The sequence below is a fragment of the Ictalurus furcatus genome, chromosome 14 (genome assembly GCF_023375685.1).
Source record: "Ictalurus furcatus strain D&B chromosome 14, Billie_1.0, whole genome shotgun sequence".
Taxonomy (NCBI): Eukaryota; Metazoa; Chordata; class Actinopteri; order Siluriformes; family Ictaluridae; genus Ictalurus; species Ictalurus furcatus.
Window position 1 is genome coordinate 12,351,681 of NC_071268.1, and position 18,152 is coordinate 12,369,832.

Below are 18,152 nucleotides of genomic sequence, written 5' to 3' on the forward strand. Positions count from 1 at the left end.
TATATATATATATATATATATATATATATATATATATATATATATATATATATATATATAAACACACACACACACACACAAACCACAGGATGTATTATCAGTGTACATTAAAGCGAAGTGAAGCTACATTAAAAATGGCATACTACAAAGCATAATATGTCAAAATACAAATGTAAAGAAATATCTGCTGGAATAACATAAAAACAGTCATCACTGGGTGATTACTGGTTAGTGTACTGGCTCATTTCGGGTTTTTTGCTGGATGCTTGCAAACTAACGATGTACCCCCCAACCCACAAAATTACCCCCACCCCGCCCCCAACTCCCTCCAGCCCCCCAACTCCCTCCAGCCCCCCATGTTCACACACACGCGCACGTACGCAACACACACACGCGCGCACAGAATGTTTGTCTTATTATCCTTGTGAGGTCTGTATATTGACCTAATAATTAATGCAGCTTATTAATGCTACATTAGCATAAGTGTCTACACCCAAACCAAACCTTAACCTTAACCTCAATAACCAGGACATGTTCATCAGGAAACTGAAAACAAACAAATAAAAACAAATACATTTTCTTGTGGGGTCAAGTCCAATGTCCCCCCACAGGTCAAAACTGTTTGGATCCCACCATGATATAAAAAACATACTCACACACACGCACACGCCCGCGCGCACACACACACACACACGCGCATGCATTCTCATTCCTATTGACCGAAGGTAACCTCTGCGATGTGTGTCATGACTGCGCTATAAAGCCGATAGTGAACGGAACAGATGCTCTTTGCCACTGGGACACACAACACACACCGAGCAGGAGTAACTGAAAGGGGAAAAGAGTTTAAACCGACTTAACACGGAAACATAGCGAATGCACGAGACCAAACCATCAGGTGTGCCAAAAGGTAAAGGGACAAAAGGTAAAGCTCGATCAGATTTTTTTTTCTTTCTCGCATGTTTCCTATAAAGTGCTGCGAGTGATGAGCGCGAGTCTTTATACTGATAATCTAATCATCTTTTAGTTAATTAATGGCTGGCTTTAACTTTGTTATTCAGATGATTTTAAATGAAGTACTTACTGTGCTATAAAACGAGAAGTCGTACAATTGTTTGTATTGCTTTATTGTTTTGAGGGGGAAAAAATAAAAGAAATAAAGATCACGATGTCTTCATACAACCTTTTTTTAGAGAACAGTAACTAAACAAACATCTCTCATTCATTACATAGTAACAGTGTGTTTTTATTCAAAAGGGAAGAACAATGCAGTTATGCTGTTACTTTATACACCAAGGAATCTCCTGAAGCCACAAACTGGATGAACTAAACTTTACCTGTTTAAATTAAAGTGGAATGTGTGTGTGAAGGAATGCAATTTGAAGTTACTGTCCTACTCAACACAGTTCGAGAAGTCGAAATATAAATACAGGCTAATTTCATCCACGTTAGGATGACGTATTACAGAAGTGGGAAATATGTTTGGGGCATGTTCCCACTAGTATGAGGAAAGGAGCACATAAGAGGTGCATGCATGTGGCTGTGGAAATCAGACAATGGATAACCACCTATACTGAAAACGAAACTTTATGTGCTTAATGACTTGACAAGTCATTTTCTCTTTTGAACATTAAGAAGGACCGGTTTACCTTTTGGTATATAGTCTTAAATATAAAGGTTCTTCATTGGTTCTTTACAGCACCATAGGATGATTTTTTTATTGTGTAGGGTTCTTGAGTTGAGATATATGGTTATTTGGAGATTAAAGAAGTTTTTTTATGTTTCATCATAGGTTCTTCGGAGCAATGTGTTATTTCTTCAAGGTATCATCCTTTAACAGGTTAAATTGAACCCTATAAGGTTCTTTGTGGGACTGGAAAAGGTTCTCCTGGCATCACTCTTAGGAATCTTACTTTGGTGCCTTAAAGCATTAACTAAGGTTTATTTTTGTTTGTTTTTTTTAGAGAACTTATGATAAAACGGATCCTTGTGGCACTGCTGTGAAGAACATTTACATTTAAGGCATTTGGCAGACACCCAGAGTGACTTTCATTTATCTCATTTATACAACCGAGCAGATGAGGGTTAATGGCTTTGATTAAGCACCCAGCAATGGCAGCTTGGTGGTGCTGAGATTTGAACTCAGAACCCTCCGATCAGATGTCCAATGTAACCATTTAGCTACCACCACCATTTCTGGGTTCTATAAAGCCCCTTTAAACTGATGGTTCTCTGAAAAACTTGAGAGTAAAAGATTCTTTGTGGAACTTAAAAGGGTTCTCCTATGGCATCAGGCTGAAAAAAAACAACCTTTTTTAATCTAATGGGAACCTTTATTTTTAAGGGTTTCATACTCATATTTAATATCAATTGACACCAACTCTTTTTTAAACAAAATTAAAACAAATACTGTAGGTGAACTCACTGTGTGCTTTACCTCTGTGTCTTATTTGCACTCATACCTGATTACACACACCTGGTGGAAGGAGCATTCCCAGGTATGAGAAGTGGTTTTGTGAATAATCCAGTTATATTCAAAAGATTAGGGAGTTCCTGGCTGAAAAGTGTGAGACCCCCTGTTATAGAGTGGTATGTCTCTTCAAGACCTCTTTGTTAGATGTTAGCATAAGTAAATGACTGTCTATCTCTGTGTGATCATGTTAGGTCTACATCTTACAGACAGTATAAATCAATAAAAATAATGGTAAGCTCTAGCAAATTTATACCATTGTAAGTCGTAGGAAAGGCTGTGTGAAAGAGTGTAAGTTAAAAATTTGTTATCAAGCCAACCTAATTGTGTGTTTCAACAATTGGTCATAGTTATTTACAAAGAAAACTTTATATTAAACTATTTCCTCAGCAATATAAGATTTTACTATGTATTTGAGTCTATTATTGCAATTCATACATTTTTAAATATATCCACTCAAGCAGATTGTATTGACATCCAATTTATATGAAGTAGGATGAAATATAATAGGACCATACACAATACATGACAATAGTGGAGCACAGTTCAGACAGTTCTTTACATGTAGAGGGTACATATAGTGATAAAATTTGTTAAATTAATTCATCAGTGCATCATGTTGTAATTAAAAAAAACAGGACAGTATGGGTCACAAGACAATACACTAAATATGCGGAACAACAGGAACATCATGACATGGTGTGATAAAATATCTAAAAACCTTAAAGACATTTTTTATGACACAGAATATGTATGAGTATGAAAATATTTTATACTTATACTCTTAAAGAAAATATATTTACATGGAAGAAGAGGAAATCAGCATCTGGTAAAGAAACAAATAATAATGTGATTATTGCTATAGAAGTAATCATGATACTGATGATGCAGGAAATTAAAATATGTGGCATGTAAAAATCATATTATAACAGCCTTAATATGTGAGAGAAGGCCACATCTACAGTTAATTTGGTCTAGTGTATTTATGATTTCTCAGACATGTATTTAGTTTTGATACTTCACTTTTTTCCACTGAAGTAGAATAGATGTCACAGCTTAGTCAATTCTGAGTGACTCAATTCTGATTGAATCAGTGAAGATTTCTCTGGACTTTGAACAAAGATGGCTACAAGTGAAAATCACACTTTCATATGAATAGTTTCATTAGCCTGGAACAATAGCAGCCCACTTTTCGATGGCAGCGCTTTGATCAAATGCAGCTGTTGCTGTTCAGCTACTTGCCATGATTGGGCAAGGACGTGGAGCCGTGAGAACGATTCTCCACCTACAGAAAGGTACTTTATTATCAGGAATTCTGGGATGGGTGCTTCTAAACCTGGGTTGTGAGCATGATACAACAAGACTGAACCGCAGAGGACATTAAAGACGTGAGCAGGAGGATTTCAGATAGGCTGCTGTACTTTGGCCTGGACTTTTGAACTGCACTGTTGGTTGCTCTTATATGCCTCTTATATACTCGTCCTGCTCTTGTATCATTGCAGTTGAGAGCTGCAGAGAGCAGCGTGAGGAGGACCTGAGTGAACATGTCTGTCTCCACTCAGCTGGGCCTGCTGCTATGGAAGAACTTCACTTGTAGGAGACGACAAACGGTAAGCTTGGACCAGAAACTGTGTTAATGTGAAATGTGACATGTTGGTGCATGTAAGTGACATTTTTTTTACAGGTGAATAAAGTACTGTAACTGAGTGCTGGGACAATGTAGAGAGACGGATTGGACTATTTACAATGTATTGCAATGTATCATATGTTCAAATATTTTGTTTTGTATATTGTAATATAAATCATTAACACCATTTTTATGGCAGTAGTTTTACTGTGGTCTCAAACGTCATTGTTAACCTTTATATTAATCTACACTTGAGACTTGTGGCTTGAGACCTGTTGTAAATCTGTCATCTGTTGACAAAAAGTACATCTTGCTGACCCAAGACTTTTCAGCTTTTAGCTACAGGAAATTTAGCTTTTGAGGCATGGCAGCTGCAGATATTCATGATATCTCTGTGTCCTCAAGTAATCTAAAGCGCCTTGAGTTTTAATCCCTTAAACTCCTGGCAAGAAATACTGTAAATTCTTCAGTGACAACAATTAAACTATGCTTCTTGAAATACTTCTTTAATCACTTAACCATCTGTGATGTATCCTGGATATTTAAGTGATTACACATTGCCAAATAAAAAAAAACATATATATTTTTTCTTTTATGGGCTTTAGGTTTTATATTGTATACAGCACTATTGTAAGCCATTGCTAACATGTCGAAATCCAAGATGTTCCCAGTTAAGTAATAACAAGCCACACTGCAAAAATAGGCAAGCAGTCAAATCATTACCTCACATGGTCAGTATTGACCAGTATTGAATGTGAGACATTACTGGATGTCTCAGTCATCGCCTCTGCATACATGCTTTCTATATCTGGAAATGTATTATTGATGCTTGACTGATGATGTTTGAATAATAAATGCTATGAATAAAAGGCAGGCAATGATGGAACAGCTATAAAGTGCTGCAGCAGATGTCTTGTCTGCAGGATAGGTGTGCTAATCTATTAGCAAGGGACAAGCACTTGTCTTTAAAGAGGGGGGATGTGGGACAATGTCCACACTTACATGAAAATGCTGATCTTTGTATTCTCCTGATTTCTCTGTCTGTCTGCTCTTTCCACATGTTTGTATTGCAGTTCCAGCTGCTTATTGAGATTGTGTGGCCCCTCTTTATCTTCTTCATCTTGATTGCTGTGAGATTGAGCTACCCCCCATATGAGCAACATGAGTGTAAGTCAAATTTATTTTCAGTGTTGAAAAGACAGATTGATGCATATAAATGAATGTTAGATGCTTTTTTAAAAACACTTTTTTTGTTCGATTCTTGATATGTGAGTGGAAATCAAACTGGTTTCCATGTTTCACAAGCAAAAAATCATATTAATCCTTTACTAAACTATGAGTGGTTCCACACTTCCACTCCTCACTAAAGATAAGATCCTATGAAGACAGGATTTCGCTGTTGTTGTTTTTCCATTCCTGCATTTATGATATGCAAAGAAGGTGAATATAGTGGCAATGCTCTCTTAATCAAAGGGTAAGCTGTATCTTCTTCTAACATATGTAATGTCCACAGAGAAATATAGCAGAAATATAGAAGATAGCAAAGAGAGTTATTAAAAATAGATTTCAATAAACACAGACACTGGAATGCCATTAGGATCAAGAATGTTGAATGTTGAACTGGAATGTTGAATGTTCCTTCAAACATGCAGCAGTGGTCCTTAAGATCCAGTAATTATACTGATCTAATTAAATATATGAAAAATCTATCCTTTTTTTGTCCCAATGTGACATCCGTATGACAAGGAGTTTACAAAAAAACATACTTTAATGATTTTTTTTTTCTGAGATGATAATGATGTTCAGAGTCATTCATTATATCCATATATCCATTATCTCAAAACAAACTGAATGAATGAATGAAAGCAAAGAATTGGCATTGACTTTATTGACTTCACAGTGGGTAAGAAAGCTTAACAGAGTGCCAAGAAATGGCTCATCAGCACTTTGACATCAGCAACCAGTAAATGTATTATGTATGACCTGCGGTTATAATATCAGTATTACAGCATGAAATTTATTGGACCTCAGTGGTCTTCTAACCTCCTTGTCAAAGTCTGTGTAAATGATATTCCAGGGAATTCTTGGCATGTTATGTAAGGTTATGTAAGATTAAGACACACTTGACCTGTAATGTACCTAAACTGTAACACTTACTGTATGATTTTTTCCTTGTTGAATAATGTTATAGAAGATCACTAGAGAGGTTCTTCTCTGAAAGGAGATTTATAAGTAGCAAAAAAAAGCTATTTTGAAACATGACTGGATGCCCAATGATCACCCATTCATATTTTAATATATATATATATATATATATATATATATATATATATATATATATATATATATATATATATATATATTTGCTAGTTATAAACAGCTTGTGCGACTCTCTGTATATTAACAGATAATTACAGTTGCACCAATACTACTGATTACACAGACAAATGACACATTTCCCAACACATGACATGGGCTTATTATAGCTGCTCTTCCCTTGTACTGTTCTTCAGTGTTTTGTTTTGGCTCTGGGTTCAGGGTCCCATATTGAAGGAGGAAGCACTTGCTGTGCTGTCTCTCAGTTCTGTATAATGTCCAGGCCTGGTTGAAGATAATGGTATAGTTTTGCTGTGAATCATCCGAGATGTGCGTCCAGGCATGTTGCAACCGTATAAGAAACAAGGAGACAAGTTCCTCTTTTCAATTGCTAATATTGAGGAGGTGCTCAATTGTTTGAAACAGAAAAACAAGCAAATAAACTAAATAAAAATGCAGAATGATGCATCCAGCATTAAGGTTATTCCTAAACTCAGTTTTAGAGATGGTGTTTATTACGAAACATGTGATCATTTACTGGTTGAATGCAAACAGTGCATTTACTTATGGTAGTTGTACACTAGTTCTTTGGATGTTATCTTATCAGTGCTGTGCTTAGCGAAGGCCTAGTTGGCAGTCTTAAGGTTGACTGATAGCAGACCTACTTATTTGACAAGTAAACTTGTTATCCTTCATTAGGGGCATCAGCATTAAACCAAAGGTCCCACGTTGTGCTTAGGCAATCATTCTCCCTTGAATAAAGTCTTTCTATGCTAGGTTCCTCTCTGAAAGGAGATTCAACGGTGCTAATGTTTACTCGCACCTGTCCTAGGCCGCAGATAAGATGATCACAGGGTCCTCAGCTGCTATCTGAGCCATGTCCTTTTAGAATTCTGAAACTTACATGATGTATAAAATGACACAGATGGCACCTCATCTTTTCTTTAGTTTATCTAAAGAATTATTTGTTTGAAAAGTCTCAGAAAAATGTGGGATCTTAACCCGAAATCTTCACTAGAAAATTTCTAAATGGCCAACCTTTCTTTGTTTGTTCCCAGTTTGTTTTCTCCTTTCTGCCTTTCTTACTGTGGGAACTGTATTCTCCTCAGTTAGGCAGTTAATTATATCTTCCTCTTTCTCTCTTTGTTGGTCCCAGGTCACTTTCCCAACAAAGCCATGCCCTCAGCAGGCACCCTGCCATGGATCCAGGGCATTGTGTGTAATGCCAATAACCCATGTTTCCGTCACCCCACCCCAGGAGAATCGCCTGGAGTAGTCGGCAACTTCAACGATTCCATGTAAGTTTAAACCTGCATCTCTGCGCATGGCAGCAACCCAGTGGTAATTCCAATAAGTTTTAAACTTAGTTGTAAACTAAGTTGTAATCAACTGTTCAAGTGACCGCTTTGACAGTATCAGCCTAATGTCTCGCTTTTACATTCACAGAATATCACGGCTTTTTTCGGATGCCAAGAAAATCCTCCTGTACAGTCAAAATGACAAAAATCTTGATGGATTTAAAGAGTTAATCAATGCAGTGAAAGCCATGCAGAACAACACTTCAGGTGAGTCGAAATTGGGTGTGTTGGAAAAAACTCCTAGTGAGTTCTTAAAGCGCGATGTAACCTTAGGCATTATTTTCAGCTGCTTTGTTCAGGCAAGTATTTCGTGTGAATGGCTGATGAAATGTCTAGCATCAAATATGTAAATCCACGTGTATTTGTCGTGGGCTGTAAGAGGCTGATTGTATAGAGGAAAAATTTTCCACGCAAAGAGTATGTGGGCGATGGGAGTTCTGAGATTTGGGAACTTTTTGGGCAAGCCAAGGCAAGTTAGTGGCGGGAAGGTTTGTGTGGGTGAGGACTGGAGGAAGATATACATGCACACGCACACACATGCCGTTTAATTCAGACCTCACGCAATACCAACCTTCCCCTTCCTTCTGTTCAGTAACAGCTCAGAATCCCCTGACTATTAAAACTTCTCTTTACACAGAAATGGCACATGGTCTTAACTGTGTTACACTTTACTGTTACATTGTATACATACATGTATTTTACACTAGATTCTAAAAGTTTACTGTCCAAAAACTGTTAAGTCAAGTTTGACAATTTTAAGTGAAGTTTCAGGTTAAGAGAATTGTGACTCCAAAACAATATATTTGTTATATTTCCCAAACAATAACAAATCAGTCTTTTAATTGATTGAGTCAACATCAGGTATTGATTATTTAGGATTTAGGAGGCTGGATTTTGACCTACTTCTATCATGGGTGCCAGAAATGTGTTAACAACACTGTTGAATTGATGTATTATGTGTAACTGATGGATTATGTGGCGTTTTTAATTTATCTGTTTGTTATGGGTTTACTTTAACTGCACTTTGGTGGCCAGATCTTACGTTTTCATTGTGTCTTCTTTGTGAGTTTTGGCATCAAAATAATGTCAAATTATCTTCTCATGCAGCAAGGTAACTGGCAGGATAAAAACAAGCTATTTTAAAAAGCAGTTATAGACTTACATTAGCATCATTATTACAACAATTTTGCCATGCTATGATTGAGATTTTCGACATAAGGCTTCTAGCCACCACTGGGTTTATAGGCTGTGCATGTTTGTTACATTACAGATACATACTGTCTCAGCATTACTGCATAAGGGCACTGATAAAGCACTGCTGTCTTAAAGATGCTGGCTATATGATATCATCAACATGGTTGTTATCTCATCTTACCTCAGCTTTATGACTTTACACTTCCATCCTGTCTAAGAGCATCTGAATGCTTGACAAATCATTGGCACTATTATAGCTGAGTAATTACAAATGGTCAGCTTAGGTGCTGAGTTTGGCATGAGAACAGGTAAAAGATCCATCAAGCATATTTAGGTAAAAAAACAAAAACTAGAAAGGCTATTTAATGTAATCACAACTTCAAAAATATACTTCTCCGCCTGTATAAGAATATGGGTGCTTTGAACATGCTTTCCAGGTATTGTGGAGCCTCTCCGTGTTTACTCCTGCTGCGCTTTAATTTCATCTATATTATGTTCTACTTATAAACAGATAAAGGACTTGAAAGCCCTGTAGGTCACTGGGTTTGTGATTATAGCTGCTTAGAGAGTTCTGCTTAAACTCATTCACACCAGCATCACGTGAGGATTGTGGGGTCTTTTTTTCCAACTCGGTGTACAACTTGCCATATTTTTGTGATGGTTTTAAATGTCCTGAATTTGATTCAATTACTTTGCCAACTATTATCTACATAAAATGATTTAGCTTCCACAGGGGCATAATTGGGAATAATACATTAGGTGCTGAGTGATGTATATGTAGCTGCATGGAGTTGTGTCCAGATATTGATTATGGACTATTCTTATCTTGTGAAACTGTGAACCGGACTATGCAATCTTGTTGAGCTGTTAGACTATAATGTTTACGTGTACAATAGTTCAACCAATGCGCTTACATGAACTTTAGTAATCTAGTTATTTGAAAACTCTGGATTTCTTTTATTTTTTAACACATGATGTCTAAGGTTTACTTATTACATGGGAATAATTCTACCAAATAGGATGTTTCTTTACTTCAAACATCAGAGTCTGTGATGAATATTTGTTAGCTGTCTTTCTTTTAGCCATGAAACATGTTTACTGTTTGTAGCTTATCTTTGTCCAGTGCATGCGTGTACATGTAGAGAGATTAAAATATTTCAAAATAACTGTGTACATGCGCTGAATAACCTGATTACTGGTCTAAAATCCAGGTGCCTTTATTGGATTTTTAAAAAATAGTATGACTTAAATACAATATGAAATATCACAGTGTTTTGTTTATGACAATTTATATACTCTGGTAACTGACAAATCAGATAATTATCATACTATATAAAATGAGAACATATCACAACAGTGTTGTCTCACCTCATGTCCTCTTATTTGTGTATTTTCTCATTGATACCGCAGTTCCCATTTAACACCTTGTCAGGTTTACACTTTATCCATTTCTGTCATTGAAAGTGGTTCCAGTGTGGAAAGGCTTTAAAAATTCAGGAATCTATTGCCTGCTGGAGCTTTTTGTCCCCTCCATCAGAATGGATAGTGGATACACTTCCAGTCTTTGTTCTCCTGAGGGGACAGCAGAATGGGGGAATTCAAGCCAGACAGTCAGGCTACTACCTGAGTGGACTTTTTAACAGGCATTTGGAGGGAAGGTGTGAATGGCAACACTTTCTGAAGCGAGGTGTGACTCCTGAGAGTGTCACTTTAGGGGTTTTTATCATTCGGCATTGCCACAAGAAGCATTTGTCCAATCATGTGAACTAACAGAGTTTTTATATATATATATATATATATATATATATATATATATATATATATATATATACACACACACACACACACATATAGCACAAAGTGAATTATTACGCATATGTCCATTTCGTTATGGCACATACAGTAGCTATCCAACAAAGTCATCATTCTCTGTGTGAGGATATCACACTTTGTAAGCCAGGTTATAGGTTTTTAGCACTTTTGCAGGAAGATAGCCAAGGCATGGTAAAAAAAAAATCCACAAATATATTCCACCATTTTGGTGAAAAATATTTATGGTTTCTTAAGTATGTTATTGTTCAAATAATAATAATAATAATACAATTTGGCCACGGCAATATCCGACAGGTTTTGTTGGCCCATTTATACACTTATACTTTAACAAACACTTTTCAACCATTTTAAAAAAGTTTTTTTTCTTGTGCTGTTCTTTTAGATTTTTAGATTTAATATTTCCCCTAAGAATGTACACTTACTATTTGAACTGAGGACATGTTAAATGTTCCTGTGACTAGGCCTATGTTTGCTGTGTACTGCCGGGCTTTACCTGCTGGGGCATGCACTTGAACTTTTAAAGGATAAACGAACCCTAATCCAGAATGTAGGAGCAGGAAACAGGAGCACACAAAGGTCCTACACCTCACTGAGTACCTACGCATTCAGCATGTGTCTACATGTATAACAACAAAGGCTTAGGGATGTGGAAGGAATGCCATTGAAAGGGATGTAATTGAAAAAGGGATATATTTAAATATAAGTTAAACTTCCTGAATGAATTTTAAAATGAGTACTTGGGTCAGTTTTTAAAAAAAAAATCACATCTGGTCAAATTTCAGCCAATTGATGATGAAAGCATTTGTTAAAACATGTTAATTCTGTTCTTCTCAGGTTTCAAGCTTAAAGACTTCCTAAATGACAACGAGACCCTGTCTACTTTCCTCATGCAAAATGCTTCCCTCACAGATAATGTTGTACAGGAGATTCTGATGGCAGAAGTGAACCTGGAAAAGGTGAGCAGTGAGACAACTAGACTAAACAGTTTTATACATAATGTTGCAGTTTTATTATCTATAATATGCTATTTAATAAAATGCAACCTTAATGCCCTTTTCTCTTCAAGTAGGATATTCAGACAGTATTAAATACATGTTCACTATTTTTATGGGACACTTTATTATTAACATAACCACTCTGAAATCAGCTTTAGAGAGTAGTTATGATAAAATATTCAGCAAATGGCCATTCACCGTCTGGCACCATTTCCTGTTAAAGAGGGGCAACAACTTAAAGGAAAAACCAACATAAAGCGTCATAATGAGCTGTTTGCCCATCACAAGCTACCAGACGAGCTTCAACATGCCTTTGTGTAGGCTCTAAATATCTCTGGAACTGTACTGGAGGGATGAAAACCATTCTTCTTAAAGATACTCCTTCAGCTGGAGTTTTGCTTCAGAATCTCTCATAGGAGTTCAACTGGGTTGAGATCTGGTGGCTGTGAAGGCCATACAGTATGGTTTACATAATTTTCATGCCATCAAACCATCCAGTGAGTCCTACTGTCCTGTTGATGGGTGTGGAGTCATACTGGAAGAGACCACTCCCATCAGGATAGAAACACTTGTGATCAGTGATTCTTCCCTCTAAGTGGACAAGTGGACCCAAAACATGCCAGCAAAATAAATGTTCCCTACAGCATAACAGAGTCACCAGTTGTTTGCTTGCATTTGTATATATTATATAATATTACACAATATTTCACAGTATAATATTACACAGTGTGTGGCTCTGCCACAAGCTCACACATATTCCCTCTTTTACTGGTGGAGAATCACATAGTTAGACTCACACCACAGGTTTTTCTTTGCTCTTATCCGGCTTCAGGTGCTAACACAAGGATATGGGGTACATCTGAGAACCATGTGTAACACGTCCACCCTGGAGCAATTCGTGACTTTCCCAAACAGGAAAGTAGCAGACCTCACCCACAACATTATCTGCAGCTCATCTCAGGGCTGGCTGAATCAAGCTGAGAAACACTTCCTGGCCAATATGGACTTCTTTAGACCTCTAAGGGTAAGAAAATTCAGTTAAAAATAAGTTTAAATGAGAAAAGAAATATATTGGAAAGCAGTAGCTCTTTCCACAGTAGAAGGAAGAAACTGCCTTGTCAACTTTGTTTATCTGGAAACAGAAGTACCACAAGAGATCATTGTTAAACGGTACACTTAGAATCAAATTGAATAATCTCTCTACCCTTTAAAATGATTTTCACTTTTAGGAAATATGAGCCTTTGGAAAACTGGGTCCTTATTGTGCAGCATTATTTTAGCAAAACATTACATAGTCCTGTTCAAAGGCATTATGAGCTAAGATGAGGAGTTGTAAAGTGCTTTTTCACCAAATGGTGTTTTGTTGCAATCAATAGTTGTGGAATTACAGATATTACGGGTATTGCATACAATTACAACTGTAACAGAGACATCCTGACCAACCAGAATCCTGATTCGGAAGGACTTTAATAGCCTGTGGGTAAAGAAATTGCCTAATTGGTTGTTCAGGATCCCTGGAACCCTGAGCAGACTTCTCCATTTAAAAAATGTTAACTAGATTGTTTTTCATTTTCATTTGTTTGTGTATATAAAGGGAGAAAATACACTGTTATACAGTTCAAGGTTACCAGATAGAAAAGGGTGAACAGGTTATCATCTCCTCTAATCATGAAACTTTAATATTCCTCTGTGCATCTCACTGACCACAGCTGTTTATGAGACACCGCACCAGGTGACTCAACCACTAATGTGTACTTTGTACAGAACCAAAGAAAGAGTAGGTGAAAGACAAAGAGCGGTACAAAGAAAGAGAGTGGGTTGGAAAGGGGGCAAGGCCTTTCAGAACATGCAGAGGACTAGACATGTTTTGACTTGAATTCTTTACACACCTTACCTTAACATGTAGCCTGAAGATGCAGTTTGGAGTTTATAGCGTGCCATGGCAGCTTTAGTTATTTTTTTTTGTCAATTCATTATAAAGCCATGAACATTATATTCTTTCCAACAGTTCGCTCATCACCAAATGTTGAATGTGATTCATCACTAGGATTTTGGGATAATAATTTTCTCATAGGCAAAAAAATGTAATTGAAATAAATGAGTGACTTGCAGTGGTATTTTCTATAAAACCTTACAGCATGTATATGAATGAATGGCATCACATCTGTTATACAGCATTTATGGTTTAATTTCTTGTAGGGTCACTAAGATACTAATCAAAAAGTTTTGATTGTACTGCCTCATCATTTAGATAATATGCTGATAAAGCAGTCTGGATCACCCTGACATTTTAAGCTTTAGTTATAAAAAAAATGAGCTAGGAAAGCTTGTTAGCTCTTACATACATCATATAATTGGGGATAAGTGTATCTTATCTTAATAATCTTGATAAATATATCTTAATTTTAAAACATTAAATTTAAACATCTTCATTTTGCTGTAAGGGAATGTAAACTTTTGCATTCAACTAATTGTGTATTCTCAGTTCTAAGCAAAATGGTGTTGATTTGGTCAGATGTGGACGCTTTGCTAACTATATATGCTTTTTTTTTGCAGTCAGACATAAGACCTGAGAGAAATGACACCCGGCAAGTTGCCAAAATCACAGACAACCTCTTGGAAAGCCTGGGTTCTGTAGCTGTGGAGGTAATAATAACTCTGTTTGGTCTAATTAGAAACAATTTAAAACGCTTCGATGCTGCAACAGCAGAAAAAATGTGCACACACCGAGACATGCAGTGTTATGATATTATGGGATGTTATGGTATTTTCAAAGTGTGAGTCTGAGACTACACTTATTTGATCTACTTAGTGTAAATGATCTTGTGTGTGTATATGTTTGTCTTAGCCTGAAAAAGGGCAGTTCCTTTAACCAGACTGAAAACAATTAGATGTTTTGATCTCAGACATACAGTGGCAGTGATGTATGGAATAAAACTTTTAATAGAGGCCTTTCCTGCTATTGCTTGTGGACCCGTTTCCACAATGCTCGCTTTTCTTCTGTGTCTACTTCCCTTTGAGGTCTGAGGTTGTGTCCAAAATGGCGTACTACTATACTACACAGAAGGCGAAAAGCAGTACGCTAGAGGGGTAGTATGTCTGAATTCTCAGTAGGCGAGAAATACCCGGATGGCAACCAATGGACACTACGTGAGTCAAAAATCCCATAATGCAATGGGACTGGTTCGGACAAGCTCAGAAAAACAAATAGCAGAAGACAGCATGTCAGCTCTTTTTAAGTATTAAACCTTGGTTAAACAGGACTTGTTTAACAATACTCAAATAAATTGTTAACTTGTTGAAGGTTTAAACAAGAAAACAGTTGTCATGGCGTTTGAAACCATAATCCGGCCAAGTTAACCTCAGCCTGTTAACACTGCCCAAATTAAACTGCTAATTCAGTTTTTAATCTGGATTTTTTGTGTTTATGAAAACATCAAAGATTACATGACAAGGCCAATACAGCGGAGTACCATTGTATTCATACATTTACAGTATTTGGCAGAACTTTTCCAGAGTGACTTACATTTTATCTCATTTTATACAACTGAGCAGTTGAGGGTTAAGGGCCTAGCAATGGCAGGTTGGTAGTGCTGGGATTTGAACTCACAACCTCACCATCTTCTGTCCACTGTCTTAACCACTGTACAATACCACAGACATACTGATAAGTACATTCTGTTTCAAAGGCCATGCGGTACATAGTGACACAGTATGCAGCCTCATAATCAGCTAAAGTATTATGGTCAGACATTATATCTACATAGTTTACATATTCCAGTCTATTAGTTTTTTTTATTAGTCATTTTGAGGATTGATTGTGTGTTAGGATAATCTAGAAAAGTTGGAGTCTCTCTGTAAGGATGCCAGTAATGTCTGAGCCACTGGGGGCAGCAGTTAAAGTGTCACATTGTGTCTGGGTATAACTCATGCTGTGTACTTTCAGGGACATTTGGGGGAAGAGTCGTTTCAACTCTCAGCTGGACAGATATACAACCAGGCACAGCTGAAAAAGCACAGAGACAAAGAGGCAGAGAAAAAGAGAGTAGCTGAGGATTCCTGAACCAAGGATGCAACTAGCATTTACAGAGTGTACTTTTACTTGGGAATCTGTGATCTGTGGGCTTAAACAAAAGCTCCTCTGTATTCTCTCATTCATTGAACACAGGACCAATGTTGCTGCAGAATTTCAGTCTAGAAAAACACAAGTATTAGTTGTTTAATGACCAAGATGAAGTGATATAATGAGTGGAATCAGGCGTTGGTTGGAATAAAAAGTATTTTTGCACTTTCTGGATTGTTTTTTTTTTTTTTTTGAGACTCTTTTCTTTATATCTGTTTGTTCAGCAAACCTGTATTGTTCTGGAATAGTCCAAGAACCGCTATCCTGTTTCCCCTCCTTCTTGCATGCCCTCCTCTGCTGGTGCACTTTTACAAAATTACAAAATTGGAAGCATATGAAAGGTTGGCTTCCTGATGTGGTTCTCTGAGTCAACGCTAACACTTCACATGATGTACATCTGCACCACACCTCCCTTTTTAAAGGGAATGAGTGATAGTTACTTTTCACTCCTGTGCTGTTTGACTTGCCTCATGACACATTTTTATGTTGACTCAGGAGTTTGTAAGGAAAACAGGGAAACGGGGACTGAAGGAATATTTGTAGTTGGGTCAAAGTGTATGAACTTCACCTGACGTGTGTAGCTTTTTCTGCAGCCATAGTTTGTTTTGTATTGAGTGTATCCTGTGAAGCTATGCACTATCAAATGCCAGAACAAGCTTTTCGAGATGGTGTATTTATTTGGCAAGTTTAAGTTGGCAGGCCTCAGGACTGTCACTCCCTTTAATGAGTTATTGCATATTAAATCTCTGTCTATAGCAACAGAAGGGATAAACAGAGTCTTACCTTTTAATGAGGCATGTTCTAGATAAAAACAGACATAAACAAATCTCAAGAACATCTATGTACACTTAAATATCTATTTAAAATGAATTCTCTTGCTTTAATTCTCATACATGTTGGCTTAGTTTCATTAGCATTGGTTTCCTTCAGGCCTCTAACACCCTATAATCTTTTGTCAGTTGGCCGGCATGCGGAGCTGGAGTGACCTGCGCAATGAGATCCTCTTTCTGACCCAGAATGCCACTGGTTCACCCAGTCAGATGTACCAGGCTGTTTCAAGAATAGTGTGTGGACACCCTGAAGGTGGTGGCCTCAAAATCAAGTCTCTTAACTGGTATGAGGACAGCAACTTCAAAGCAATGTTTGGCAACTACAACAGCAGCGATGAGGAACCTGTTTCAGTCTACGACAATACGAGCAGTAAGCAGTTTCCCCATTTAGTTTTATACATGATGTCTCTTTCTAAAATTCATTAAGTTTGGACGCATATAGCTTATAAATCCTGCTATGCAGAACATGTTACTACAGCTGTTTGTGTAAGGAATAAAACATAATGGGACTTGCTGTTATAGTTATAGAAATTTTGTTATAAATAATCAATATATTTACATTTAGCGCACGGTGGCTTAGTGGTTAGCACGCACACTTCCAGGGCTTCGATTCCCACCATGGCCCTGTGTGTGTGGAGTTTGCATGTTCTCCCCGTGCTGCGGGAGTTTCCTCCGGGTACTCCGGTTTCCTCCCCCAGTTCAAAGACATGCATGGTAGGCTGATTGGCATGTCCAAAGTGTCCGTAGTGTATGAATGGGTGTGTGAATGTGTATGTGATTGTGCCCTGCGATGGATTGGTACCCTGTCCAGGGTGTACCCCGCCTCGTGCCTGATGCTCCCTGGGGTAGGCTCCAGGTTTCCCCGTGACCCTGAAAAAGGATTAAGCGGTATAGAAGATGGATGTATGGATGGATGGATATATTTACATTTAATGTTATGGAATGTCTGTGAAACAAGTTGGTTCCCATTATCACAGCTATAAGCAGCCATTTCCTCACTTTCTACAAAAAAATCAGGAGATTACAGAGAAACTGCAAAGTGCAACCTCCTCCTTCTTTAGACTTTTCCCAGGTTGAAAACTTAAAAGTTACATCTTGAACTCATTCTGTTACAAAGTGCTGACACTGGAGGCTGCTTCAATAAATGTTAAATAAACATCTCAATACAGAAATCTTCACCATACTGAATATACAAATATACATTTTTCATTGTTAAATAATATTTTTAACGTGTTTATTAATAGGTTTAGATTAAATGGAACATCCACCATACACTTCCCTGTGAATGTGCTGTTAATATAGAAACAATTACATATCAGAACAAGTGCATTAATACAAACCCATGGTGTGAATTATTATAGCTAACAATACTGTCACAGTAGTCAACAACTTCCGACCAATCAGAA

At 37.2% G+C, this 18,152-nt stretch overlaps 1 protein-coding gene across 4 annotated transcripts in view; it reads left to right on the forward strand.

Moving 5' to 3' along the window:
- Positions 1-510: 510 nt before the first annotated feature.
- The window catches only part of abca1b (ATP-binding cassette, sub-family A (ABC1), member 1B), a 34,829-nt gene continuing 17,187 nt past the window's right edge, over positions 511-18,152 (forward strand). For 2 of the 4 annotated variants that reach the window (XM_053641133.1, XM_053641135.1), the window contains exons 1-9: positions 524-925; positions 3,973-4,080; positions 5,171-5,264; positions 7,570-7,711; positions 7,860-7,978; positions 11,633-11,754; positions 12,626-12,817; positions 14,350-14,439; positions 16,876-17,116. In XM_053641133.1, the coding sequence (XP_053497108.1) occupies positions 4,015-4,080; positions 5,171-5,264; positions 7,570-7,711; positions 7,860-7,978; positions 11,633-11,754; positions 12,626-12,817; positions 14,350-14,439; positions 16,876-17,116 (1,066 nt within the window). In that variant the 5' untranslated portion in view covers positions 524-925; positions 3,973-4,014. Of the gene's footprint in view, positions 926-3,972; positions 4,081-5,170; positions 5,265-7,569; positions 7,712-7,859; positions 7,979-11,632; positions 11,755-12,625; positions 12,818-14,349; positions 14,440-16,875; positions 17,117-18,152 lie in introns of all 4 variants that reach the window. The other 2 variants (XM_053641136.1, XM_053641134.1) reach the window with 2 other exon arrangements.